The sequence below is a fragment of the Pelodiscus sinensis genome, chromosome 3 (genome assembly GCF_052426305.1).
Source record: "Pelodiscus sinensis isolate ZL-2025 chromosome 3, ASM5242630v1, whole genome shotgun sequence".
NCBI classification, from domain to species: Eukaryota; Metazoa; Chordata; order Testudines; family Trionychidae; genus Pelodiscus; species Pelodiscus sinensis.
Genome location: NC_143054.1, coordinates 159,711,701 through 159,738,571, shown reverse-complemented (window position 1 = coordinate 159,738,571; position 26,871 = coordinate 159,711,701). Strand labels below are relative to the sequence as shown.

Genomic DNA, 26,871 nt, shown 5'->3' with positions numbered 1-26,871 from the left:
TGGGCGGAAAGGACTGGCCATGTCTCCAATACCTGTTCACCACCATGTGGTCCTAGCCAAAGCTGCTTCCGCCCCGGGAATGCATTTTCCAAACTCATAGGAAAAACTACTTTTGTTCATAGCTAGCATTTTATTGTTTTTTCAGTAATTTTCTAGTTCCCAGAAGTTTTATAGGATTTAGGACTTGAAAAGTGCCAAAGAGCTAAGATTCCCTAATCAAACAATTCACATGTCGTGTGTCATTCCCCCCGGAAACTGGTTTATGCTGATGACACTGGGATTCAGAGCCTGCATTTCTTACCCTCGCTCATTTCCCATTAGCAGCAAGCACCAACACTGTTTGAGGGCAGCCCAGACCATGTCTCCTCTGACCAAACATGGGAAGGCCAAGCTCTCTGCCTCAACAAACACCTCATGGGGGTTGCCATAGTGCCATGTCACAATAGAATCCTGACTGGGGACCTCTCCCCTTACCACAGAGTCTCTGTCCAGCTCTACTGATCCCACACTGGGGCCCATCCATGAGCCATGGAAGCACTGTGCATAAACAGGGCAGTAACTCTTCTTCCAAATCCAAGAAACCATGTGTTCCAGCCATGGACGAAGAGCATATTCCAAGGCTCAAAAGAGCAACAAAAGGTTACACCATTCATGTAACCAAGTTACCCTTCTGATTCAGCTTCACCAGCATCCTATAAATCATTGGTTTGGAGCTTTAACACTTTTCTGGTTCCAGTCCTGGCAATAGACTGGGTATCACCGACTCCTGGAAGACTTGGAAGTGTTCCCAGACCTCTCAAACTGTTTACCTTGGAATAAGTGAGCTTGTGTGACCATCTGCTCAGAGGTTCCCATCTCCTGCATTAGATCTACGATCTACTGGTAGTGCACTCTGTTCCCACAGCTCTGTCAGCATCACTGTGTAGTGCTCAGTTCTGCTGAGTCTGAGAATTCAGATACGATGTAATCTGCTACTTCCAGTTTGGAGACATTACTACAGAGCTTTCCAGTTTCTTTAGTACTTGTACTACAGCAGCAAGAGCAACCAAGTTGGCCATATTAGAGCTTATAGCTTCACTAATTGCCTTTGAAATGGTCTTAGAACGGGAAGACTGTTTTATCACTTCATTCTTCATCCAGTCTCCCCTTGGCACCTGGATCAGACAATGCATGCACCAGTGTGGTGCCAAGGGGCCTCAGGAACTTCCCGTTAGGGTACCTAGATGTGGCTGTTTCTTTAACATTGCCCGTCCCACCAGATGACTATCATCAGTTTCAAGAGCTACTGAGAAGGATAGCTAAAGCTCTTCAGAACCCCACAAGAAAAGGTGGGACCAGGTCCTAGACTTACACACATCAATACCAGCATGCAGAGTCAATGCAGAGGTGTATAGTAGTCCCGCGAGCAGTGGTTCTTAAAGTGCAGTCCGTGGACCGTTAGGGGTCTGCTGCCATCTCCCGGGTAGTCTGCGGCTTGAGCACAGCCTCCCCATCCCCACCCAGCAGGGTGCCCACATTGTGGCTCAAGTCTTGTGGTTACTGTGCAGCTGCAGGCTGGAGCATGAACTCCGGCTTCCCACTGGGACAGTGCAAGGGCATGAAGGAGGTGCAGGCATTGCATGGTGTAGGGGTCAGGGTAGCCTGGCAAGTGGAGTGGGCGACATGACCTTGTGCTGAGCTCCGTGTCCCTGGGACTGCCCCTGCCCAGCCTAGGCTGCACCAAGCTGCTCCCCATGAGGTGTGTGCGGGGGTGGGGAACCCCTCCTCCAGTGCCCTGCTCTGCCCGGCTGGGCTGGAGCCAGCCCCAGGCTCTGCCCACCCCACCCCTGGAGTGGCAGCCTACAGGTGAGAGGCAAGCTCTGGACAAAGGGCTGGGCCAGGCAGGGAAGTGACTCCGTTCCCCCCTCCCCCAGCCCTCCTTGCCCCACTGCTGCTCCTGGGGGGCTGCAAGTCCCAGTGCTGCTACCCTGCTGTTGTGTGTGCTGGGGGCACAGGGATGTGGGGCCAGGATGGGGTGAAGGAGGATGTAGGGGAAGGTTCAGAGGAGGCAGGGGTTGCACGGGGGGGGGCGTGATGCAGGGGATCAGGCTGGGTGGGGATCAAGGAGCTGAGGGGGGTGAGGCTAGAGCAGAGGGAAGACGGGGGGGGGGGGGGATATAATTTCCCTTTACAGAAACTGCACTTTCCTTTGCTCTCCACTTTGCCTCCCTCTTCCCCTTCCATCACAGCATGATCTTTGCACCTTATTCTGTGTGAATGAGAATTTCAGCCTATTTGCAGGCATTGCTGGAAAACTGGCAGGTCTGTACATTGTTCAATAATATTCTATAGCACCCCTTGGCATTAGATCTGGGACATTTGCTCCCCTTCAGGTCTCCAGCAGACTATCTTCTTTTAATGCCAGTGCATATTTCTGCTGGCAGCTCAGACCTTCATTCGTTATTTCCACCAGAGCTCTGAGCTGTGTCTGTCTGGGGCTCATTGCTTTTCCAGCCCGTTTTAACCCCTCAGTTACTGGCAACACTTCATTGGGATTGCCAGAAAACAAGTCAAACTGAGGGGCCATGTCTAGACTGGCAAGCTGCTTTTGTGGAAAAACTTGCCAGCTGTCTACACTGGCCGCTTGAATTTCCGCAAGAACACTGACTATCTCATGTAAGATTGTCAGTGTTCTTGCGGAAATACTATGCTGCGCCCGTTCGGGCAAAAGCCCTCTTGTGCAAATGCTTTTGCGCAAGAGGGCCAGTGTAGACAACGCGGTATTGTTTTGTGCAAAAAAGTCCTGATCGCGAAAATGGCGATCGGGGCTTTCTTGCGCAAAACCACATCTAGATTGGCACGGACTCTTTTCCGTAAAAAGTGCATTTGCGGAAAAGCATTTGCGGAAAATAATGCCAGTCTAGACGTAGCCAGGGAGATCTCTCCCCTCCATGATATTGAATACTCGTTGGCTTAGGATTTTTAAGATAAATAGCCACTTCAGCATCTACATATAAAAGTGAATCAATGTTTTTCTTTTACTTAGTTTCAGAGTCTTATAATTGCCATAGGAACCACAAATCTCCATCATAACCCAGAAAGACATCAGTGTTCATTTCCCTTCCGTATATGGGAGCACACTTAAGCAGCCACAAAGGTTTTGTTGAGCAGCTAGTTGGCTGCATTCTCACCCTCACTTTTTCTGCATAACTTCCCCACCGATCTCCAAACTCTCTCTCTCGTGCCCCCACATTCTCCTGCTGCCGAACTCCCTTCCGCACCCTGTCGTCCTCACCTCCTCATGCCTAGATCCTGCATCCCTATCCCACTCACTGGCAGCCCTCATTTTTGTCACCACCCCAGCGCCTAAGAGGGTCGACAAAATCCACTAATTCTGGAACCCCAGAAAAGTAAACCTGGTCTATGGGAAATCCTAAACCTTATTCCTCATTGTCCCCCTCACTCTTTGGGGTTGGAGTCCAGAAGAATGAGGTGTCTCATTTGGGGGGTCACATCAGTGAGGGTTGGGGTTTTGGAGTTTTTTTGCTTCTCCTGTGTGGTCCCTTAACTGATTTTTCTATGGGTCAGTGGCCCCTAACCCAAAAAAGGTTCCCCACCGCTACCATAAATAAAATATGGGAACCTCTTGTGTTGGACATAAATTAATGTTACTTTATGTAAAATGAAGCTTGATAAACTAACATGATAAAGTTAAAATGCTTAATCTGTTTAATAATTTAAACTAAACTGTTCTCGATCCTAGTTGCAGCACTAGGAAAATGGCTTGGGTGTAATTATGTAATTAACAGTGAGTTTCCATTAGCAACTGGTGATCTATGAAAAGGTTTGCAGTAAGCCAGGTGGTCCATCGCCAAAAAGTTTAAGACCCACTGCCTTAGGGGCTCCTTTATGGCTACTCTCACTTTCTGACAATTAAATGTTTCTTTTTGACCTTGCCAGATCCTTTCCAGTATTCTATGAAATCGATGCAGTTGCGCCTGAAGTGCTGCATCGCGGAGCAGGACACTTGAGGGTATTATTGAGCAAACCACCAACAATTGCGTGTTTTGCATCAGTGGGCAGCCTCACGCCAACGGCTCCCTCAGCCAAGGGGAGGCAGCCAAGATGGGGGGGGGAGGAGTTGGGAGAGGAGGTAGAATTCCTTGTTTACAAAGCTAGAGCACAAGTAGGAGGATGGTCAGCACAGTGGCTCCTTTGCGGGAACAGTATGAAAACCGGCTCCTGCTCCCAGGTAGCCTCCCTCTACAGCAAACGGCGCGCGGGGGTGAGGCACAGACCCCAGCAAATTGCGAAGCGAGGGAGAAGGACGGTGCATGCAAATACCGCGGGCTGAGAGGAGCCCTGCAGTTGCGGTGGCGCGCTCAGGCTGAGACCGCTGCTCGCTGCCGGGAAGCAGGAGCCCCCCGGGGCTGCCGTAGCTGTCTCCGCTGCTCCTCGAGCCCCTCCCAGCCCTTTTGTGTCCCCGCGCGCCGCCTCCGCCGCTGCTGCATCCCGGCCGGCAGCACGAGCGCTCCTCGCAGCGTTCGAGCAGCCCGGGCGGCGGCAGCAGCGCGAGCCGGGTTCGCCAGCGCCGCCTCGCGCACGGCCCAGACCCCTCCCCACAATGCACCGCGCCAGGCAGCCTTTGAAAAAGCGGCGCGGCTCGTTCAAGATGGCGGAGCTGGATCAGCTGCCCGACGAGAGTGAGTAGCGCCCCGCGCCCCCGGCCGGCGCCCCCTGCCCGCGGCGCCCCGCAGCGTCGGGGACCAGCTCGTCCCCCGCCGGGCTGCCTTCCCCGCGTCCGGCCTGGCCGCGGCGGGCGCTGCGCGGGGCCGGACCCGAGTCTCCTCCTCTTCCTCTGGAGCCGCCCCCCCCCCACGTCCCGCCACCCCCTACCCCGCGCAGGCGGAGGGGCCGCCCCGGAGCCGGGCCCGGAGACCCGCGGGTTCCCCACGGCGGGTGGCGCCGGGAGGAGACTTGCACCCCGAGTTCGGCGCAGCCTGACAGGCCGGGGCCACGGCCGCACCCGGGCCAGGGACGGGCCCGCACTCGGGCCAGGGCGCTGCCTGTCAACAGAGATAGGGAGGCGCCGTACAGCTGCGAGCACCGATCCTGCCCCGGCGCATGGGGGTGCGCTGCAGTGCGGGTGGGCCCTCAAACATTGCAGCGCAGGGGAAAGCGGGCACAGGGAGTGCCCTGCATAGGACGTGCCATTAATACAGGGGGGAGAGGTACAGGTTAGTGCTGTGCCCTGTCCATGAGGAGGAACTAATGCTCTGGGGGAGAGGGTTACACAGGGTAGTGCCCTGCGCCCCGAGCAGGCTTATGGGTGGGACATAACATGCATACTGTGCTGGGGGGTGGAGAACACTAAAATGCTCCAGGGAATTTCGGGGGTGGACACACAAACATACTCTAAATGCTGTCTGACAGAGGCACCAGAGAAATGGAGGTCATTGAGACATGCAAATTGCATCCAGGGGCATCCAAGAATGAGGATACACATGCTACTCGGGAACAGACACTGGATCTAGGGGATAGATGCAAACTAAACACAATAAAGGTGCTATGAAGACCCACAGTCTATATACAAAGACACAAGCATGCACTGTATGCAGACACATAAATGAACGTACAAGAAGGTTGATACCCAGCAAGTCTGACTGAGTAGATCATGTGTATGGGAGGTAATGTCACTTAGATAATATATTTTATTGTACTAACTTGTGTTGGAAAGAAGAGCTCTGTTACTGTGCAGAAGACTGCCATGTTAGCTCAAAATCTTGTGTTTCAAATCAATGAAAATGAACGGTATTACCTTCCTCTTCCCATCCTGTCTCTCTATATCCTGGGCCCAATGTGGTTACAGCACTGCTGCAGATACATACTGTGGCCAAACAAAACTACAGATACAGAAAAATAGATTCATTCATTCATTGCATTACTCTTTCGTAGGAGTAATGCAAGCTATATAGACATGCATACCATACATAAATGTACAAATTAACACTAACGCAGCAAGGCACAGAAAAAAATGATAGGGCTAATTTAAAATACACAATAGCTTATTCCAGCTAAAACATATTAAGTCTCTACAAAGTTTATCCATTAAAAAGGAGCATATGATAGAGCACATGAAGTATAAAATTTAAACTGAGGGCTATGTGAGAATTTGAAATGCAAATCAAATATATAAACAAGAAATTCTTTATATCAGAAGCAGAAAGCAGTTGGGCTGTGTCTACATTGGCATGATTTTGCTGCACAAAAACATGCTGCCTGTCTACACTGACGAGGAGTTCTTATGCAAGAACACTGATGTTCTAATGTAAGAAATCAGTGCTTCTTGTGCAAGAACTATGACCCTCCCACTCAGGAATAAGCCCTCTTGCACAAGTGTTCTTGCGCAAGAGGCCAGTGTAGACAGGCAACATGAATTTCTTGCACAAGGAAGCCCAATTGCTAAAATGGCCATCGGAGTTTTCTTGCGCAAGAGAGCGTCTACACTGGCATGGATGCTTTTGCACAAAAGCACATCTCTTGCGCAAAAGCACATGCCAATGTAGACGCTCTCTTGCGCAAATACTTTAACGGAAAAACTTTCATTAAAAGTATTTGTGCAAAATCTTGCCAATGTAGACGTAGTCTGGGAGAATAGCAATGGCAAAGAAGCATTGGGCAACAAGCTAGCTGATTGTCACAAGTACAAGGAATGTACATTCAAAATAACCATTTGAACTAATGGATTCTAAATGAACTGTAACAATAACAAGGAAAAACCTAAATGGTTTCATTTAGAACAGCCTGATAAACTGCTTGATGCTCAACTAAATAAGCAAAAACTTAGATTGGATTACAAAGGTAGAGCAATGATTTTCAGTCTTTCCCTTACTGGGGTCTTTTGTTACAACAGAAAAAGTATGGGACCCTCCTCCCTTTAAGCCAGAAGAAAAGATGGATGTTCGTGACCTTCAGATTGAGAACCCATGGGATAGAAAACAATATAAAAATATTAGGCAACTGTAAAAATATATAATCTCACCTTTAATATGCTGTTCAAAGTCTAGTTCCCCTATCTGAAAAGATACATCTTATGAAGGTTACTATAGGCAGTCAGGAATGGAACACACACCTCCAACTTGGCAAACTTAAGTCATTATCTGCTACACCACATACCTTCCTGATTGACTTTTCCAACTTTGCTTATCCTATTTCTAACTAATATAAATCACACTCCTCTGCCATTTGGTAATTACTCCAGTATCTGAAATATTAAAGTTCTGAGCTGAGGATCACAAGGTCAAGGCATTTGAATGCTGCTGCTCACCTTTGTAAGGATGGCATTAGGGATGTAAGCAACTAATCGACTATCTGATATGCGTATGATTATCGGGTGGTTGAGTAGTGACTCGACTAGTCACTTTCCCCTTCTCTCTTGCCTCTATTAAAGAGAGGCAGCAATCATAAAAGCTGGAAATATGCTGATTCCCAGCTCGTGTCTGGTCTCCCCCTACTGCTCCTCTGCCTTTTAAATGTATTAAGAGACTAGTAGCTCTTAATACATTTAAAAAGCAGAGGTGCAGCGTCTGGGACCAAACGCAAGCCGGGAATCAGCTGATTCCCAGCTCACATCCGGTCCACCTGCTACGCCTCTGCCTTTTAAAATCTTTTAAGAGTCTGGGGACTCTTAATACATTTAAAGGGCAGAGCTGCAACAGGGTTAGCTCCTGCTCTAGGAGCTAGCTCTGTTGCGGCTCTGCAGTCCTCTCCCACCCCCCATCAACTAATTGACTACTCTGTTAGCTGATTAAATGCGATTTAACATCCCTAGATGGCATAGTTGTATATTATTCACACAGTACAAAGACCTCTTTAAAACTGATTAAGAATTATGATAATCTGTAAATTAGAGTGTAAATTGCCAAAATACATAAGAACAGCCATATTGGGTCAGACCAATGGTCCATCTAGCCCAGTATCCTATCTGCTGACAGTGGCCAATACCAGATGCCCCAGAGGGAGTGAACAGAACAGATAATCATCACGCGATCCCTGTCCTATCATCCATTTTCAGCGAAACAGAGGCTAGGGACACCATTTCTATCCATCCTAGCTAATAGCCATTGATGGACCTAACCTCCATGGATTTATCTAGCTCTTTTTTGAGTCCTGTTAAAGTCCCAGTCTTCACAACATCCTCTGGCAAGGAGTTCCACAGGTTGACTCTGTACTGTGTGAAGAAAAACTTCCTTTCCTTTGTTTTAAATCTGCTGCCTATTAATTTCACTTGTTGACCCCTAGTTCTTATGTTGTGGGAATAAGTTAAATAACTTTTCCTTACTCACTTTTTCCTCACCAATTGTGATTTTATAGTCCACTATCATACCCCCCCTCCCCCAGCCTCCTCTTTTGTAAGCAGAATAGTCCCAGTCTTTTTAATCTCTCTTCATATGGGACCTGTTCCAAACCCCTAATCATTTTTATTGCCCTTTTCTGAACCTTTTCCAATGCCGATATATCTTTCTTGAGATGAGGCGACCACATCTGTATGCACTATTCAAGATGTGGGCGTACCATGGTTTTATATAAAGGTAATAAGATATTCTCTTTTTCTCTATCCCTTTTAAAATAATTCCCTAATATTCTATTTGCTTTTTGACTGCCGCTGCACACTGAGTGGATGTTTTCAGAGAACTATCCACAATGACTCCAGGATCTCTCTCTTGAGTAGTTGTAGCCAAATTAGTCCCCATCATGTTGTGTATATATAGTTGGGATTATTATTTCCGATGTGTATTGCTTTACATTTATCAACATTAAATTTCATTTGTCATTTTGTTGCCCAATCACCTAGTTTTGTGAGATACTTTTGAAGCTCTTCACAGTCTGCTTTGGTCTTAACTATCTTGAGCAGTTTGGTATCTGCAAATAAGTTCAGTATTATTAGTCCCAGGACAGACGCTTGGGAGACACCACTAGTTACTTCTCTCCATTCTGAAAACTTGCCATTTATTCCTACCTTTTGTTTCCTGTCTCTTAACTAGTTATCAGTCCATGAAAGGACCTTGCTTCTTATCCCATGACAACATACTTTACTAAAAGCCTTGTCCCTTGTTGAGGGACCTTGACAAAGGCTGTCTGCAAATCTAAGTATACTCTACTACTGGATCCCTCTTGTCCACATGTTTGTTGACCCCCCTCAAAGAATTCTAACAGATTAGTAAGGCATAATTTCCCTTCACAGAAACCACGTTGAGCTTTCCCCAACAAACCATGCCCATCCATGTGTCTGACAATTTTATTATTTACTATAGTTTCAACTAATTTGCTTGGTACTGACGTTTGACTTGCCTGTATGTAATTGCCAGGATCACCTCTAGAGCCCTTTTTTAAATATTGGCATCACGTTAGCTATCTTCCAATCATTAGGTACGGAAGCTGATATAAAGGATAGGTTATTAACCGCAGTTAATAGTTCCGCAATTTCACATTTTAGTTATTTTGGAACTCTTGGGTGAGTGTCATCTAGTCCCAGTGACTTGTTACTGTTAAGCTTACCAGTTTGTTCCAAAACCTTCTCTAATGACAGCTCAATTTGGGACAATTCCTCAGATTTGTCACCTAAAAAGAATGGCTCAGCTTTGGGAATCTCTCTAACATCCTCAGCTGTGAAGACTGAAGCAAAGAATTCATCAAGCTTCTCCACAATGTCTTTAACATCTTTGAGTGCTCCTTTCGTATCTCGTTCATCCAAGGTCTCCACTGGTTGCTTAGCAGGCTTCCTGCTTCTGATGTACTTAAAAACATTTTGCTATTACTTTTTGAGTTTTTGGCTAGCTGTTCTTCAAAATCCTCTTTGGCTTTTCTTCTTATATTTTCTTAATTTGACAGAATTTATGCTCCTTTCTATTTTCCTCATTGGGATTTGATTTCCACTTTTTAAAAGATGTCTTTTTATCTCTCACTGCTTCTTTTACTTGGTTGTTAAACCATGAATGCACTTTTTTGGTTCTCTTACTGTGTTTTTTTTAATTAGGGGTATACATTGAAATTGAGCTTCTATTATGGTGTCTTTGAAAAGTTTCCATGCAGCTTGCAAGGATTTTAATTTTGTCACTGTACCTTTTAATTTTTGTTTAACTAACCTCTTCATTTTTGTGTAGTTCCCCTTTCTGAAATTAAATGCCACAATGTTTTTCCCACCACGGGGATGTTACATTTTATTACATTATGGTCACTATTTCCAAGCAGTCCAGTTATATTTACCTCTTGGACCAGATCCTGCACTCCACTTAATTTCGGTAATTTTATCACATATTCTGTTCATGTAACCCAGGGTTCAGAGATAAGTGGACTGTGGGCCAAATCCAAACTTCCTGACACTTTTGAATGACCCAGAAATCTTTTGATATAAGTATTATCATTATTGATTTGTGTGTGTGTGTGTGTGTGTGTGTGAGAGAGAGAGAGAGAGAGAGAGAGAGAGAGAGAGATCCTTCCCCTTTGTATGTAATTCACATGGGATGAGAACCAGTGACAGCTCTCAACTTGAAAGCATGGCTCCTTTAGCACAAGCTGTGAAAACTCATGCTTTTAGCTCTGGAAGTTTTTAGTTAATCTCTGATGTCAGCCAAAGTGGTAGCTGTCATATATGAGCAGGTTAGAAGATGGAGAATTATGCTTTTATAGTGTTAGGGCTGGGGACAAGTGAGGGAGAAGTACAGGAGGCAGACCAGTTTCTGCAGCAGCTCCTGAATTTATCTAATTTCCAGAAGTCCATGAGAGGCTAAAGTGTGTTTCAGGGAGTATGTATTGGTACAAACACCTTCATAGAAATTCATTCCAGCTGTTTGGTTTTATGGCCACTACTAAATAAAATATGGAGGGTTGCCCTTGGTATACTTACTTTTTAACAGAAGTAAAATGATTATAAGAGAAGGATAGATCTCCTTATTGAAAAGAATAGATAGGCCTGTAACCAGAGCTGATCCAGAGAATAGAAGGGTGTGCTGTCTGCCAGGTGCTAAGATACGAGATGTGGAACTGAGGTTGAAGAGAATTATTAAGGGAGCAGGAAGGAATCCATTGATCATCCTTCATGTAGGAACAAATGATACGGCTAGATTCTCGCTGGAACGAATTAAGGGAGACTATGCTAGGCTGGGGAGGATGCTCAAGGAAATTGAGGCTCAGGTGATCTTTAGTGGAATTCTGCCTGTTCCTAGAGAAGGGCAACAAAGATGTGACAGGATTATGATGATCAATAGATGGCTTAGGCAGTGGTGCTATAAGGAGGGCTTTGGGATGTATGGTCACTGGGAGGCATTTATGGACAGAGGACTGTTCTCTAGAGATGGACTTCACCTAAGTAGGGAGGGAAATAGACTTCTAGGATGGAGGTTGGCTCAACTTATTAAGAGAGCTTTAAACTAGGAATTTGAGGGAGATGGTTGGGAGATGCCAAGGTAATCGCTACGCCAGATTTTAACACTGAGAGGGAGGAAAACGAAGTAAGAAAGGATATAGCTGGGGGTAGGAGAATGAACATGAGGAAGGGTGGGGTGGATACTAGTCTAATAGGTCATATTGGAGGTATAACATCTGTGCCAAATTGGGTAAAGAATGTGAATGAGGCCAAACAGCAAAAATTAAGATGTTTGTACACCAATGCGAGGAGCCTAGGTAACAAAAAGGAGGAACTAGAGCTATTGGTCCAGGAAGTGAAACCAGATATTATAGGAATAACAGAAACATGGTGGAATACTAGGCATGACTGAAGTACAGGTATTGAAAGGTATGTGCTGTTTAGGAAAGACAGAAATAAGGGTAAAGGTGGTGGAGTCGCATTGTATATCAAAGATGAGGTAGATTGTAAAGAAATAAAAAGTGATGGAATGGAGAAGACAGAGTCCGTTTGGGCAAAAATCACATTGGGGAAGAAAACTATCAGATCCTCCCCTGGGATAGTGCTTGGGGTGTGTTATAGACCACCAGGATCCACTTTGGATATGGATAGAGACCTCTTTAATGTTTTTAATGAAGTAAATACTCATGGAGACTGTGTAATTATGGGAGATTTCAACTTTCCAGATATAGACTGGAGAACAAGTGCTAGTAATAGTAATAGGGCTCAGATTTTCCTAGATGTGATAGCTGATGAATTCCTTCATCAAGTAGTTGCTGAACCAACAAGAGGGGATGCTATTTTAGATTTGGTTTTGGTGAGTAGCGAGGACCTCATAGATGAAATGGTTGTAGGAGACAACCTTGGCTCGAGTGATCATGAGCTAATTCAGTTTAAATTAAATGGAAGGATAAACAAAAATAAATCTGAGACTAGGGTTTTTGATTTCAAAAGGGCTAACTTTAGTAAATTAAGGAAATTCGTTAGGGAAGTTGATTGGACTAAAGAAATTATGGATCTTAAAGTGGAGGAGGCCTGGAATTATGTTAAGTTAAAGTTGCAGAAGCTGTCAGAAGCCTGTATCCCTAGAAAAGGGAAAAAATTTATAGGCAGGTGTGTTAGACCAAGCTGGATGAGCAAGCATCTCAGAGAGGTGATTAAGAAAAAGCAGAAAGCATATAAGGAGTGGAAAATGGGAGGGATCAGTAAAGAAAGCTACCTTATTGAGGTTAGAGCATGTAGGGATAAAGTGAGAGAGGCTAAAAGTCAGGTAGAGTTGGACCTTGCAAAGGGAATTAAAACCAATAGTAAAAGATTTTATAGCCATATAAATAGGAAAAAAACAAAAAAAGAAGAAGTAGGACCACTAATTACTAAGGATGGAGTGGAGGTTAAGGATAATCTAGGAATGGCCCAATATTTGAACAAATACTTTGCTTCAGTCTTTAATGAGGCTAATGAAGATGTTAGGGATAATGGTAAGTTAACAAATGGGACTGAGGATAAGGAGGTAGATATTACCATATCCGAGGTGAAAGCCAAACTTGAACAGCTTAATGGGAGTAAATTGGGGGGCCCAGATGGTCTTCATCCAAGAATATTAAAGGAACTGGCACATGAACTTGCAAGTCCATTAGCAAAATTTTTTAATAAATCTCTAAACTCAGGGGTTGTACCATTTGACTGGAGAATTGCTAATATAGTTCCGATTTTTAAGAAAGGGAAAAAAAGCGACCCGGGTAACTATAGGCATGTTAGTTTGACATCTGTAGCATGTAAGATCCTGGAAAAAATTTTGAAGGAGAAAGTAGATAGATACATTGAGGCTAATGGCAATTGGGACAAATTACAACATGGTTTTACAAAAGGTAGATCGTGCCAAACCAACCTGATCTCCTTTTTTGAGAAAGTAACAGATTTCTTAGATAATGGAAATGCAGTGGATCTAATCTACCTCGACTTTAGTAAGGCATTTGATACAGTATCACATGGGGAATTATTGGTTAAATTGGAAAAGATAGGGATTAATATGAAAGTTGAGAGGTGGATAAGCAACTGGTTAAAGGGGAGACTACAGCGGGTCATACGGAAAGGTAAACTGTCAGGTTGGAGGAAGGTTACCAGCGGAGTTCCTCAGGGATCAGTTTTGGGGCCAATTTTATTTAATCTTTTTATTGCTGATCTTGGCACCAAAAGTGGAAGTGTCCTAATAAAATTTGCAGATGACACAAAGTTGGGAGCTATTGCCAATTCAGAAAAGGATTGGGATATCATACAGGAAGATCTGGATGATCTTGTAAATTGGAGTGATAGCAATAGGATGAAATTTAATAGTGAGAAGTGTAAGGTTATGCATTTAGGGATTAATAACAAGAATTTTAGTTATAAGCTGGGGACACATCAGTTGGAAGTAACGGAGGAGGAGAAGGACCTCGGAGTCCTGGTTGATTATAGAATGACTATGAGCCGCCATTGTGACATGGCTGTGAAAAAGGCTAATACGATCTTGGGATGTATTAGGCGAGGTATTTCCAGTAGGGATAAGGAGGTGTTAGTCCCATTATACAAGGCATTGGTGAGACCCCATTTGGAATACTGTGTGCAGTTCTGGTCTCCCATGTTTAAGAAGGATGAATTCAAACTGGAACAGGGACAAAGAAGGGCCACTAGGATGATCCGAGGAATGGAAAACCTGTCTTATGAAAGGAGACTCAAGGAGCTTGGCTTGTTTACTTTAACCAAAAGAAGGCTGAGGGGGGACATGATTGCACTTTTTAAATATATTAGAGGGATAAATACCAGGGAGGGAGAGGAATTATTTAAGTTTAATACCAATGTGGACACAAGAACAAATGGATATAAGTAGGCTAGTAGGAAGTTTAGACTTGAGATTAGACGAAGGTTTCTAACCATTAGAGGAGTGAAGTTCTGGAACGGCCTTCCAAGGGAAGTAGTGGGGGCAAAAGATCTATCTGGTTTCAAGATTAAACTAGATGGGTTTATGAAGGGGATGGTTTGATGAGATAACATGATCTTGGTAACTAATTGACCATTCATTATCAGTGGGAAATAGGTCAATGGAGGGATGATAGGAGTTACTATAGAGAACTTTCTGGGTGTCTGGCTGATGAGTCTTGCCCACATGCTCAGGGTTTAGCTGATCGCCATATTTGGGGTCAGGAAGGAATTTTCCTCCAGGGTAGATTGGCAGAGGCCCTGGAGGTTTTTCGCCTTCCTCTGTAGCATGGGGTACAGATCACAGCTAGAGGATTCTCTGCATCTTGGGGTCTTCAAAGTATTTGAAGGCTTCAATATCTGAGATATAGGTGAGAGGATTATTCTAGGAGGGGTGGGTGAGATTTTGTGGCCTGCACTGTGCAGGGGGTCAGACTAGATGATCATAATGGTCCCTTCTGACCTTAAAGTCTATGAGTCTATGAGATCTTTCCTAAGTCTTGTTACAGCCTCTTGCACCCTCAGAATGGTAATTACAGATAGGAAGGGCTATGCAGTGGTCACGACTCTCCTTCTCCCTGACCCGTAGGTGCTATCTACTGTAGGTATGTCTACACGGCAGGGCTAAGATTGAATTAAGATACACAACTTCAGCTATGTCAATTGTGTAGTGTAAGTTGAAATAGCTTAATTTGGCTTTTGGTGCTGTCTATACAGTAGGAAGTTGAAGGGAGAATACTCTTTCTTCGGCTTTCCTATTTCCTTGTGAAATGAGGGTTACCATCAGTCGAAATAAGAATCCTCCAGTTTGACATTATTTCGGAATAAAGGCTTGTAGTGTAGATGCGCACTAAGTTATTTATTCCAAAATAATGCTGCTGTGTAGAAGTACACTCAGTGTTTTTTTAAAAAAAACCTAGGAAACTACCACAAATAAAAACTACTTTTAGTGGACAGATAAAGTTGCATCAGGACTCACGCCCTCCATCCAAAACCTTAATAGTTTGAAAGTAAGGGAAATGTTCCTGTATTCCTTGCCATCTTTATACTGCCTACAACCTTGTCATTAACATAGTTTGACACTTCATAAGACTGTCACATCCATCTCCAACATATACTAAAAACAGTATGTATCTGTACTTCATCAGACTTCCACAAACCTTATTGGCAATTGATGTATATATTATGTGAATAGATTGGCACACCTGACTTGCACATTCCACGTATTTGGCAAGTTAATATAATGTCTATATGATATAGGTATTATTTATAGTGCTGAGGTCACCATTAAAGTTTTGCGTTAGAGTGCAAGTTTGAAGTTGGAATATATATTGCTTTTCAGTATCTATTGGAAATGAAAGTGAAAGCTTCATATAATGTTAGAATATGTTATTAACAGGGTTATAGGCAATATGAAGATGACAAAAAACACAGGAGGCTTTTTTCTTAACTATTTTCTGTGTACTTTTGGATTTTGTTGGCTGGTATGTTAAGTGTTACTAACTTTACTTTTTTTGTGAATTAAGTATGGGACTGGAGGTGAAGAAATGGACATTGAAGTCCTGGTTCTGACACTGATTTGATGCATAACGCTGGGGATTTCGTTTAACCTTTCTGAGCTTCATATTCTCAATCTGTATAATGGGAGTAACAATACCTACAAATTATTGCTGTAAATTGCTATAGTAGTGCAGCAGATTAGCTAGTCAATGACAGTTAGGAGTAGAATATAGGACCCCCATGCTTTTGGTCTTCTGCATAACCCATTAAGCCAAGTGCATTTTCAGGGATATCACATTTTGTTAGCTTTTTTTAGGATTTACACTTGTGAGTTTTGTAAATAAGTTGTCAAACACCTTGGTCTCTGTAGCAAGATGGACCAAACTTCTACTTCATGATTACTGGTTTTTGCTAGAGATGAAAAATTATGCTGCAGTTTCATTTTAGTGGACAAATGTGTTTAAATGTTGCATTAAAGACTGCTGGTAACCCTATTATTTATCTGATAAATTCAATTTATTACACATGGTCCTCACATTTTTCAGTTTTTAATATGCCAAAGGTTTTTATCTTGGCAATGTCTAATTGCATTCTAGAATTTGTTAGGGGGCTGGGGCAACTGGGCAGGAAACACTTTAGACTAGGGATGTAAGCGACTAGTCAACACATTGGTCGACTAGTCTCTTCCCACCCCTTGCTGCCTTGGGGGGAAAGAGGAAGATGCTGGGGGGAGCCAGCTTAAAAGCTGGTTTCCCCCAGCTCTGTGGGATGGACCAGGGGCCAGCAGCAGCAGCACTTTCTCTTTGAAATATACAAAGATTGGAATGCTGTGTGGAGCCTGGGGTTAGGGAGGGACTCTTGTACATTTCAAAGCAGAAGCGCCTGCATGGAGCCTGGGGTCAGCTGGGTACTCCCTGCTGGCCCCGGGCTCCATGCAGCGTTTCAATCTTTGAAATGCAGAACATGTGCTAGTCCTTATTGACTAATTGAAAAGTCAATGGAAATTCCATCGACTATTCGATTAGTTAATCAATATTTAACATCCCTACTTCAGACTCCTAAAGGCTGGAGATATGTGGGTTGGGGGCATTTTGAAATTGTAGGATGAACACAGGCATTTCCTTGTGTTAAAAATATCATAGGTGAAGTAGTCAAACTATTATATTTAGATTTCAGATTTAACATCCCATTGAAATTATTATAGAAAAAATCACACATCTGATTCGTTGGTTCAGTTGTCTGCAGACTCAGGAAGACAACATTTCAGCAGTTTATACTCATTTAATATTTTCAAGGCTTCACAGCTTGGAGGGCTAGAATAATTTTTTTAATGAAAACTGAGAATGTGGAACACATTTTCTGTGACAAGAGGTAGAATCAATGGCAAGTCCCATAGTGAAGAATCACAGAATATAAAGGGCCATGATTATACCTCCATAAAGATTCTGATCTGTATCAGTAAAAGTATTTCAGTTATAACAGTCATTGGATTTGTATATTTAAGACTGCATTGTATGAATAATATGGCTGTTTCCCAGGGAATTATTGTACTAATTTTACTAAATGAATGCATTTGTTTTCCTTTTATACCTTGGTAATTTTGGAACTCTGAGGTAAAGGGTTGATGATTTTGCATCAGTTTTTAGCCTTTTGAGAAAAAAGATGAAAAATAACTACTCTTTAGTTTGATTGCTACACCCTTTTCTTTATGCTGCTAGTGCTAGCAGGACTAATTTGTAAAATACTGCTTACGTATACTTACAACCGAGTTGTAGTATCTTGACTGTAAACTGTGGGAGTTCAGGAAAAAAAACACTTAGTGCTATGATAAAGTATGAGGCATTTCTGCCAAGGGGGCAGGTGCTACAAAAATAAGTACAATTTTACTATGTTCCGCTTTTATAATTGTGTAATTTTATTTAGGAGAATTTAAGACAATATTGGGGGGGTAGTGCCAAGTAATTTTTGTTCCAGTTCTTGTTAATATATTAGTAAATGGTTGTTAAGAAAGCAATTACAATCCCTTGCATGCTATTATTAATATGTTGATTAATTTTATTAACATTTGGTGTATGTATACATTGATTGATTGTGAATGTGCAGACTCTACATAAATATTTTTTGATCAGCCATACCTCTATCAAATAATTTTAAAAGATACTGTATTTGAAGAGCCTATGTAAAACTTGTTTTAATGCAGTTATTGCTTTCTCTTCTGACTTTGAGTAACAGACACAAAGTAACCAGGCTGTTCCCAGAGCAGTGAACTGTTCTGATGGCATTTCTGTAATGCAATGCATAAACAAGAAAGTTGTGTACTGTCAACTTCTGGTTGTTTTTTTTCCACTACAGTGAATTTTATTGCTTTTTTCCTTGTGGTGGTGAGATAGTCTTATTCGTTCTCCACATAGATACACCACAGGTAGCAGCACATAGGCTCCTCCCTTCCCTCCATGTCTCTCAGCCAGTTCTGGCTGAGATCGTAGTTCAGTTTCCAGGTCTATGCAGGCTTGGTATCTCTACTGAGGTTATCCAAAAGTTAGTATTGATGGTGATGTTTGTTTGAAGAAATGGTCATCTGAAGTATATACAAGTAATAACTGAGATGACATCACCTAGCTAAAGGTGGTTACTGTACAGCCATCAAATTATAATAACTTTTGCTTCTATCTATGCCGGTACAAGCATAACCATGGTTTTCTAACTCTTTCTTTGAACTATTTATATTTGAAAGTTTTAATGTAATCAGTTCTAAGTCACTGCTGGTTAGGGCTGGATTCAAACAGGATAGCAACCTAGAAGGGAAAGGCTTTGCATCCTTCTGTCACTCATCTGAATAATGTACTATATGATTACAGAGCTGTAACAATATGATTACAGAGCTGGCACTCGCCCCAGGCACAGTACATTTAGAGGCACAAAATTAAAAATTAGAAAGTTAAAATATGATTTCATTTATATCTTTACTATCATCTATTTGCAATGTCAATATATATGCAATGAATAAAATTAATACAAGAAATTAAGAATTTTATCATTTTGGGGGGGCGGGGAGGGGAGTTCAGTAGCTTGCTCCAGGTGCAGACAACCTTAGTTTTGGCTCTGTATGATTATACCCCTTTTTTGATTTTGTACACATGTGTGCGCACATGTTACCTAAACAAGGAAGAGCGGCAGTTGTTAAAAGTTTATTTTCAAAGGCTCAGGTATTACAAATAATAGAGAGTTTAGAGCACTAGACGTACCTCAAAACGACGTTTAAACAAGTACTTGTAAGTATTTTATTTTTAATAAATATGTAGGGCCATCTGTGAAAATGGTTAATTTAAACTTCAGATGCACTCATTTGTTTCACATGGGTATAGGTAGAACATTATATTTCAAAGCCTCCAAATCACTGGTATTAAATCACATCTGCTTCATTTTATAAACCTGCTTTATTCAGCTTTATATCAAAAGGAGGAAATTCTGCAACTTCTTGACCTCAGATGGATGCATAACCAGTTGGATAACCCTTCTCAGAGAGTAGTTATCCATGGTTCACAGTCATGCTGGAAGGGCATAATAAGTGGAGTTATGCAGGGATCCATTTTGGGACTGGTTCTGTTCAATATCTTCGTCAACAATTTAGATGATGGCATAGAGAGTACGCTTATAAGATTTGCAGATGATACCAAGCTAGGAGGGGTTGCATATGAAGGATGAGGTCATATTTCAAAATGATCTGGACAAACTGGAAAATAGGGATGTAAAATCCTGTTTAATTGGTTAACCAGTTAAATGTATTGTTAGCCGCTTAACATATTATTTAAGTGGTTAAGCGATTAAAGGGCAGATGGGGGAGCCTGTTCCAGCTAGTCCAGTTTAGCCCCTACTTGTGTGATGCCCACGCCCACTGTAGACAGAGGCTACACTGGACACCAGAGCAGCCCCTGCCTGCGGAGGGTTCGCCGCAGACAGGGGCTGCTCCAGATGCCAGAGCAGCCCTTGTCCACAGCAGTCTGCTCCTCCCCCACGGGGCTGGAGCAGCCCCTGGCTTCTGGCAGGCGAGGGACTGTCCCAGCCCCCACCGGTTAACCTTAAGTGGAAAGCCTCACCTTTAACCAATTAAACATTCACATCCCTACTGAAGAAATGGTCTGAGATAAATAGGATGAAGTTCAACAAGGACAAATACAAGCTACTCCACTTAGGAAGGACCAATTAGTTTTAAGCATTCAAAATGGGGAGTGAATGTCTAGGAAGGAGTACTACACAAAGGTATCTACTGGTCATAGTGAACCATAAGCTAAATATGAATCAACAGTGTGACACTTTTGCAAAAAAAGCAAACATCATTCTGGGATGCATTAACAGGAGTGTTGTAAGCAAGACATGAGAAGTAGTTCTTCCGCTCTACTCTGCGCTAATTAGGTCTCAACTGAAGTATTGTGTCCAGTTCTGGGTACCACATTTCAGGAAAGATGTGGAGAAATTGCAGAGTGTCCAGAGATGAGCAACAAAATGATTAAAGGACTAGAAAACATGACCTATGAAGGAAGACTGAAAGAACTGGTTTTATTTAGTTTGGAAAAGAAAAGACTGAGAGTGGACATGCTAGCAGCTTTCAAGTGCCTAAAAGGATGTTACAAGGAGGAGGGAGAAAAAAAATCTTCTCCTTAATGTCTGATGATAGGACAAGAAGCAATGGAGTGCTTAAATAGAAGCAAGGGAGGTTTAGGTTGGACATTAGAAAAAACTTCCTAACTGTCAGGATGATTAAACGCTGGAATAAATTGCTTAGGGAGGTTGTGGACTCACCATCATTGGAGATATTTAAGAGCAGGTTAGGCAAACATATATCAGGGATTGTCTAGATGGTGCTTGGTCCTGCCATGAGGGCAGGGAACTGGACTTGATGACCTCTCGAGGGCCCTTCCAATTCTAGTTAGGGATGTAAAAGACTAGTTGACTATCCAATAAGCAGAAACTTATCGGATAGTCAACTAATGATGTGACTAGTCACTTCCCTACCCCCTTTGCTGCCTCTATCGGGGTGGGAGCCGGAGCCGGTGCAGGGGGGAGGAGGGGAGAGGTTAAAAGCCGGTTCCACCCATCACCATGTCCATGGGGGGCAGAACAGATAGAGGCACAGCAGAAATGGCGTGAGTGGGGACTGGAACAGTCTCTTTTTGCACCTCGTCTGCTGCAATTCTGCTTTTGAAATGAACAAGAGCCCCTCTCATTTAAAAGGCTCAGGTGCTGCAGGGAGTGTGGGGCCAGAGAGGTATCCCCCGCTGGTCCCATGCTTCCTGTGGGGCTTCTCCTTTTGAAAAGCACGTGACCCAGGGCTCTTGTACGTTTCAAAGGCTGAGGCACCACAGGGAGTGCAGGGCCAGAGAGGGGTCCCCTGCTGGTCCCATGCTTCCTGCAGGGCTTCCTTTTGAAAGGTACAAGATCCCCACTGGGGCTCTTGTACCTTTCAAAAGGAAGCCCCACGCTCCCTGCAAGGCTTCTGCTTTTGAACTGTAGCAAGAGCCCACCAGAGCTCTTGATACAGTTCAAAGGCAGAGGCACCCTTATAGACTAATTGAATAGTTGATGGAAATCCAATCGACTATTCAGTTAGCTAATTAATCTAAATTTAACATCCCTAGTTCTAGTATTGTATGATTTATTGTGCTAATGAGTTCCAGAGGTGATTTATGCAGCTTGGGTTTCTTTTCATTAAAATATTTCATCTGGTTTGAATTTATTCTGTTTCAGTTTTTGAAATGTTCATTCGCTTGTTTTCATGTTGTTAGAGAGGATAAATGGGAGTGTCACATCTACCTTTTCTGTGTGAATGCTGCAGTATGGTAACTGATTTTGATTGCTTATATTTGTTAGCAGCTCATCCATTTTATTCGCAAGTTCCTTCAAATACTTTGGACTTTCCACTCTAGTGGCTTGTTGCTCTTAAAGTAACATAGAGACAGTTTGGAAAAGGTTGTAAAAAAAATTCTCTTCCTCTGAGACCACAAATTAATCCTGTTTCCTCTTCCTTTTCTTGTCCACTTCACAAAATTCCTCCACTGAACCTGCCCATTCCTTTTTGGAATCCATCTCTGCAACCAACATGAATGAAACTATGAATAAACTTCAAAATTAAGAACTGAAAAAGAATGGAGATTCACACGTCTCCTCTGTTATTGATTGCTCCCAGCAAATTCTCCATATTGCACCTCCTATCTGTATTTGGGGTGGTGGATGGAAGGGGAGCGAGGAGAGAAGGGGAGGAATCTACAATGAAAAGTAATTGTATAATAGAGAGAGAGCTTTTTAACCATTATGTTTCTTTGAGCTTTTAGTTCACCTTCCTATAAAAGACAGAGTTGGCAGTGCTGCCTATAGTTTAAATAATAAAATCATAGAATAGTAGAACTGGAAGGGACCTCGAGAGGTCATCGAGTCCAGTCGCCTGCCTTCATGGGAGGACCAAACATTGTCTAGAATAGATCATCCCTGACAGGTGTCTAGCCAACCCGCTCTTAAATATCTCCAGTGATGGAGATTCCACAACCTCCCTAGGCAATTTATTCCAGTGTTTAACCAACCTGACAGGAAGTTTTTCCTAATGTCCAACCTGAGCCTCCCTTGCTGCAGTTTAAGCCCATTGCTTCTTGTTCTATTAGAGGCCCAGGAGAACAATTTTTCTCCCTCTTCCTTATAACACCTTTTCAGATCCTTGAAGTTAAAGGTTGCCCAACAGTTTCCATTATAAAAACCTGTCTTCAGTTGTTTAAACTTTGCCAGACTTTAACCATTTGAATGGTATTTCCAATATCAAGTGTCGGCTTGAAGCTGATTTTTTTTGCAGAAGTTTCAGCAAAAATGATTTAGCCATTTCCAAGAATTAGGTTAGAATGAAATGTCATTTTGCCAGTATTAAAAAAAAATACTATGATTTTACTGAGAAACTCTGGTGCTTCCATGTATTGGAGCAATGACTAGAAATTTGGAAAAGAGATGACACTGATTGAGTGTGAGAACTGACTTTTCTTTCCTCATGAAAATATCCAAAATTGCCTGTGTATCCCCTCTCTACTCTTCTCCCTCCTGCTCTTCTTGCACACTGGAGCCCTGCACTTATCTGCTCCTCCCCCTCCCTCTCAGCAGTTTTGGAGCACCACAAATCCGATTATACACAGTTTTCGAGCTCTGGGAGGGATGGGGAAGAGTGGGGATGGAGCACTAATCAATGTATTCATGGTACTCCAGAAGTGCTGGGAGGGAGGAGGAAGAGTAGGCAGTGTGAGGCTCCAGTGCCCGAGTGCATGAGAGGCAAAAAGGGGGGGAAGGGGGCAATCCTGGGGTCCATGGGCTGCAGGTAGAATCCAAATGGGCTGCACGTGGCCTGTGGGCCACAGGTTGCCCACCACTGTTGTAAAATTAAAGTGAATAATTAAACTAGTAAATATGTTTTCAGTGCTTACTGGGTCATGCTTCACACAATAGTGTACATCGTGTTGTAGAGAGCTTACTGGATCACCCACTCAGTGGGAAAAGGGTTAATTTCAGAACCATTTTCTATTTCTGAAGAAAAATATGATTGATATATAAACTATTGTACCAGTTGTGAACCAACTTTGAAAAATATGATGTATATGGAATTTTTTTTAATAAATTGCAGGTTCTTCAGCTAAAGCACTTGTGAGCTTGAAAGGTAAGACACAAATATAATATTTTCTTTAGGTGTGGTATAAATGAGAGGTGTAATTTAACTTCAGATCATAACTAGAGTTTCTGGTTTCAGAAAGCCTCTCCAAAGGAATATTATAAAGATAGATTTTTATAAAATATATGCTCATAATTGTTTTATTTTAGATATTTGTAATTTGGTATTCACTAGTCAGCCTACTTACATTGCAGTTTTTTTGAGCTGCAGCTTTTGAGAATGAGACCCTTTGGAGTACCATTTCTGAAATAGGTGCTTACACTTTAAGTAGTGCCTAGGCATCAGCTTTGACATGAAGTTTGATGTATTTTTTCCTTTCTTCGAGGTGAGAGAGGATTCTACTTTTGATTGAATTTATATTTTAAAGGAAATTTATCATCTCACTTTCTTTTACCAATAACTAGTGACCAATGCAACAGAGCTATTGCGTATATTATTTTAACAATGGAGAAAAATTCTATTCATACATACTGCATCAAGATTTAGAATGCCTAGTGCCAGAAATTTTGTTATGTATTATGAAATTTGCTTTTACATTGGAGAGAAAATCTGTTTATTGAGCAAATTTTAAACTGTCTTAATTTGGTGCATGCAATTTAGGTCACTCAGTTTTATTGTGCAGCACATGTCAATTCAAAAATCATTTCTCAAGAGTACATTTTGTAAAAAGTCATTTTAAGCAAATTATGTTTGTAGCCTAAAAGTTCTAAACCGTTTAAAAACAATTTTGCTAATACCATTTTATTGCAAGCATAGATTAAAGGTATTTTACTGACAATTTGAATGCCTAAGCAGACTAATTTCACACTGACATTCAAAAATGGATTCCTGATGTTTGTAGGAATACTGTCTGTGGAAGAAATAAATTCTGGATTGGATATCTTCTGGAAGAGCTTAGCTTTAAAGGGAAAATGTCAGTTACAGTCCAAATATTTATTTGTCTTAAAATTATTATAATCAGAAGTGAAATATTCTCTGGATTCTAAATATTTCTTTAAAAATAAATGTTCCTATCTGTCCTATAGAAATGTAAGTAATAAAACAAAAGTTAGCAATTGATATTCCAGGAGCTATTATGCTGTCCTCATTGATGTAAAAGAGGTAATAGTGGTAATATAGTCACATACAAAGAAGAAGCATCTTTCTATAAAGCTACCATCTGTGTAGGAATATATGTCCTGGATCTCAGTTTCCTTGTGTGGGATAGGTAAAATTTCCAAGATTAGGAAGATTATTTTTTGGCCCCCTAAGAAGAGTGGTGGCATATACGAACATGAATTAGAATCTTACTCCTCCTTTTCTAGTGATGCATGATCAACAATACATGTGGGGATGCAGAAGGGCCTGGCTGGTTCTCCTTCCTGTTACTGGTGCCTTTGTTGAGCCAAAGTCTTCAGAGTTTGGCAAGAGTTATTTGTAAAATGTAATTTAAAAAAAAGATGTATCTGCATAAACTGGCTTTATGTGGTTCAGTGGTAGCTGCAACTTGGCACAGTGTGGTTCTATGTAGCTGCAACTTGGCTATCCAGATGGGTGTCACAAGGGAGTTGGAACTAAATGGCTAGGCCAAAATGGACTTCATGAGCTATAAGCATTGTAGTGGGACGAAAAGGTCTGAAAGTCTCTTATATCCTGGTTAGTGAAAGCATTCAGCATAATTTGCTAAAGATAGTGGAATTTTAAACCCATTTGCTGTTACCTTTAAGAGGGCATTACATACCATGAAGGAAAAAATGCATTAAAGTAGTGTTTGAGAGAATATTGCTGAGATTTCAACAATAGTTAGATTTTTAAAATGCGTTAATATGTGACTGTTCATGATAGAGGGAAGTTTATCCAGCACATGGAATGAAAAGTACAGTTCTCTACAGAAAACGCCTATTTGGAAAAGCAAGAACGCTGGTACTTCTGTAGAAATGGTAAGAAGTTTATGCTTGTGATAATAAAGTTAATTATCATCTAAATGACTATCCTTTTCTGAGTAAAGCAGTCTACACAACTCTAATGTGAAATGAAAACATGTTTTGTAAATAAATAAATATGAAAGTTAAATTGGTATCCAGTTTCAAGATACTTTTTTACAAGTGTGTTATAGAATGTGTTTATTGTGTCTGTACTATAAAGGACATAAGAATTGCCACTCCTGATCAGACCATCTGGACTGCCTAGTCCAATATTCTGCCTCTGGCAGTGGCTGGTTACTGGTGCTTTAGGAAAAGATGGAAAAATCCTGTCATGTACGTACACAATTGTGCCTTTTATGGAGGATATTTTAATAAAATTGAATGCATAGAAGTAGAGTTTCCTGCAACATTCTGGTGGGGAATCTTAGGAGAAGTTAAACAAGTCAAAAAAGAACTGCCATTTAAAACAAAAAAGCAAAACTACCTTTATGAAATGTTCTCCAGCCTCTATGGTGATTTCCCTTTCTTTTGCTCTGATTGGATCTTCCCCTCTTTAAATCTTTGGTATGTCCTTCTCCACTGAATCAAGTTCAGGCTTTTAGTGTTCACTGTTAACCTCCTACATAACCTTCTTATTTTGTTGTACAGACAGCATTGTCTCCTAGCCCCTCTGATTTGGCACAGTTCATTCTACCATTATCAGTCTTGATTCCCTGTTTGTCCATTTCTATCATAAATGTCTCTGCTTTTTCAATAGCACCTGTTTCCATATACACAGAACGGTCTTTGTGAATTTGTGTACAGAGCCTCTTCTCTCTGAACTCCCTCCTGAAGACCATTTCTTCTGCAACACCCACAAGAAACTAGCTGACTAAATCATTTATTTATTTTATGAGTGAATTTCTCATATTGAGGGAAGTGATCTATTGTTAGGAGGAATTCTGTTCTATTCCATGTAGATACTTATATCACTCTTCCCCCTCCATAGTAGCTAACAAGGGACCTTATTCTTGGAATGGAAAGTGACGAGGTTTGTGATGGTCCTTAGTTCCATGGGCAGTTCATTCTACAGTCTCAAGCTGGCCCCAGGAAAAACTGTCTCCTACACAGATGAACTTTATACTTATTGGGGAAAGTACCGTTGTGCCAGATGAGGTCTGAATCCAGCTCAATCACTTCCTCTGTAAATAGTTTGTATTCTAGGGGAAGTTAGAAGGGGTCAATCTCTGTGCTAGGCAGACTGTAGGGACTGACTCCTGTATTGGGTCACAAGATATGTGTGTAAAAGAAACTCTTTGCATTCACCACTTCCATGAAAGAGCCAGTCTGTCTTTCAGTCTTTAATAAATAAAGTTTTCTTTATAATATAAAGACATTTTGTTAAGAAATAACTATAATTTAAGTGTTTGAAAACTGCATGCCACAAATTTGCA

At 42.0% G+C, this 26,871-nt stretch overlaps 1 protein-coding gene across 3 annotated transcripts in view; it reads left to right on the top strand.

Moving 5' to 3' along the window:
• The first annotated feature begins 4,116 nt into the window (after positions 1 to 4,116).
• The window catches only part of LIN9 (lin-9 DREAM MuvB core complex component), a 48,623-nt gene continuing 25,868 nt past the window's right edge, over positions 4,117 to 26,871 (top strand). Inside the window, exons 1-3 of one of the 3 annotated variants that reach the window (XM_075925303.2) lie at positions 4,117 to 4,231; positions 23,490 to 23,522; positions 25,359 to 25,453. In XM_075925303.2, coding sequence (XP_075781418.1) covers positions 4,174 to 4,231; positions 23,490 to 23,522; positions 25,359 to 25,453 — 186 coding nt within the window. In that variant the 5' untranslated portion in view covers positions 4,117 to 4,173. Of the gene's footprint in view, positions 4,232 to 4,361; positions 4,683 to 23,489; positions 23,523 to 25,358; positions 25,454 to 26,871 lie in introns of those variants that run through there. The other 2 variants (XM_075925304.2, XM_075925302.2) reach the window with 2 other exon arrangements.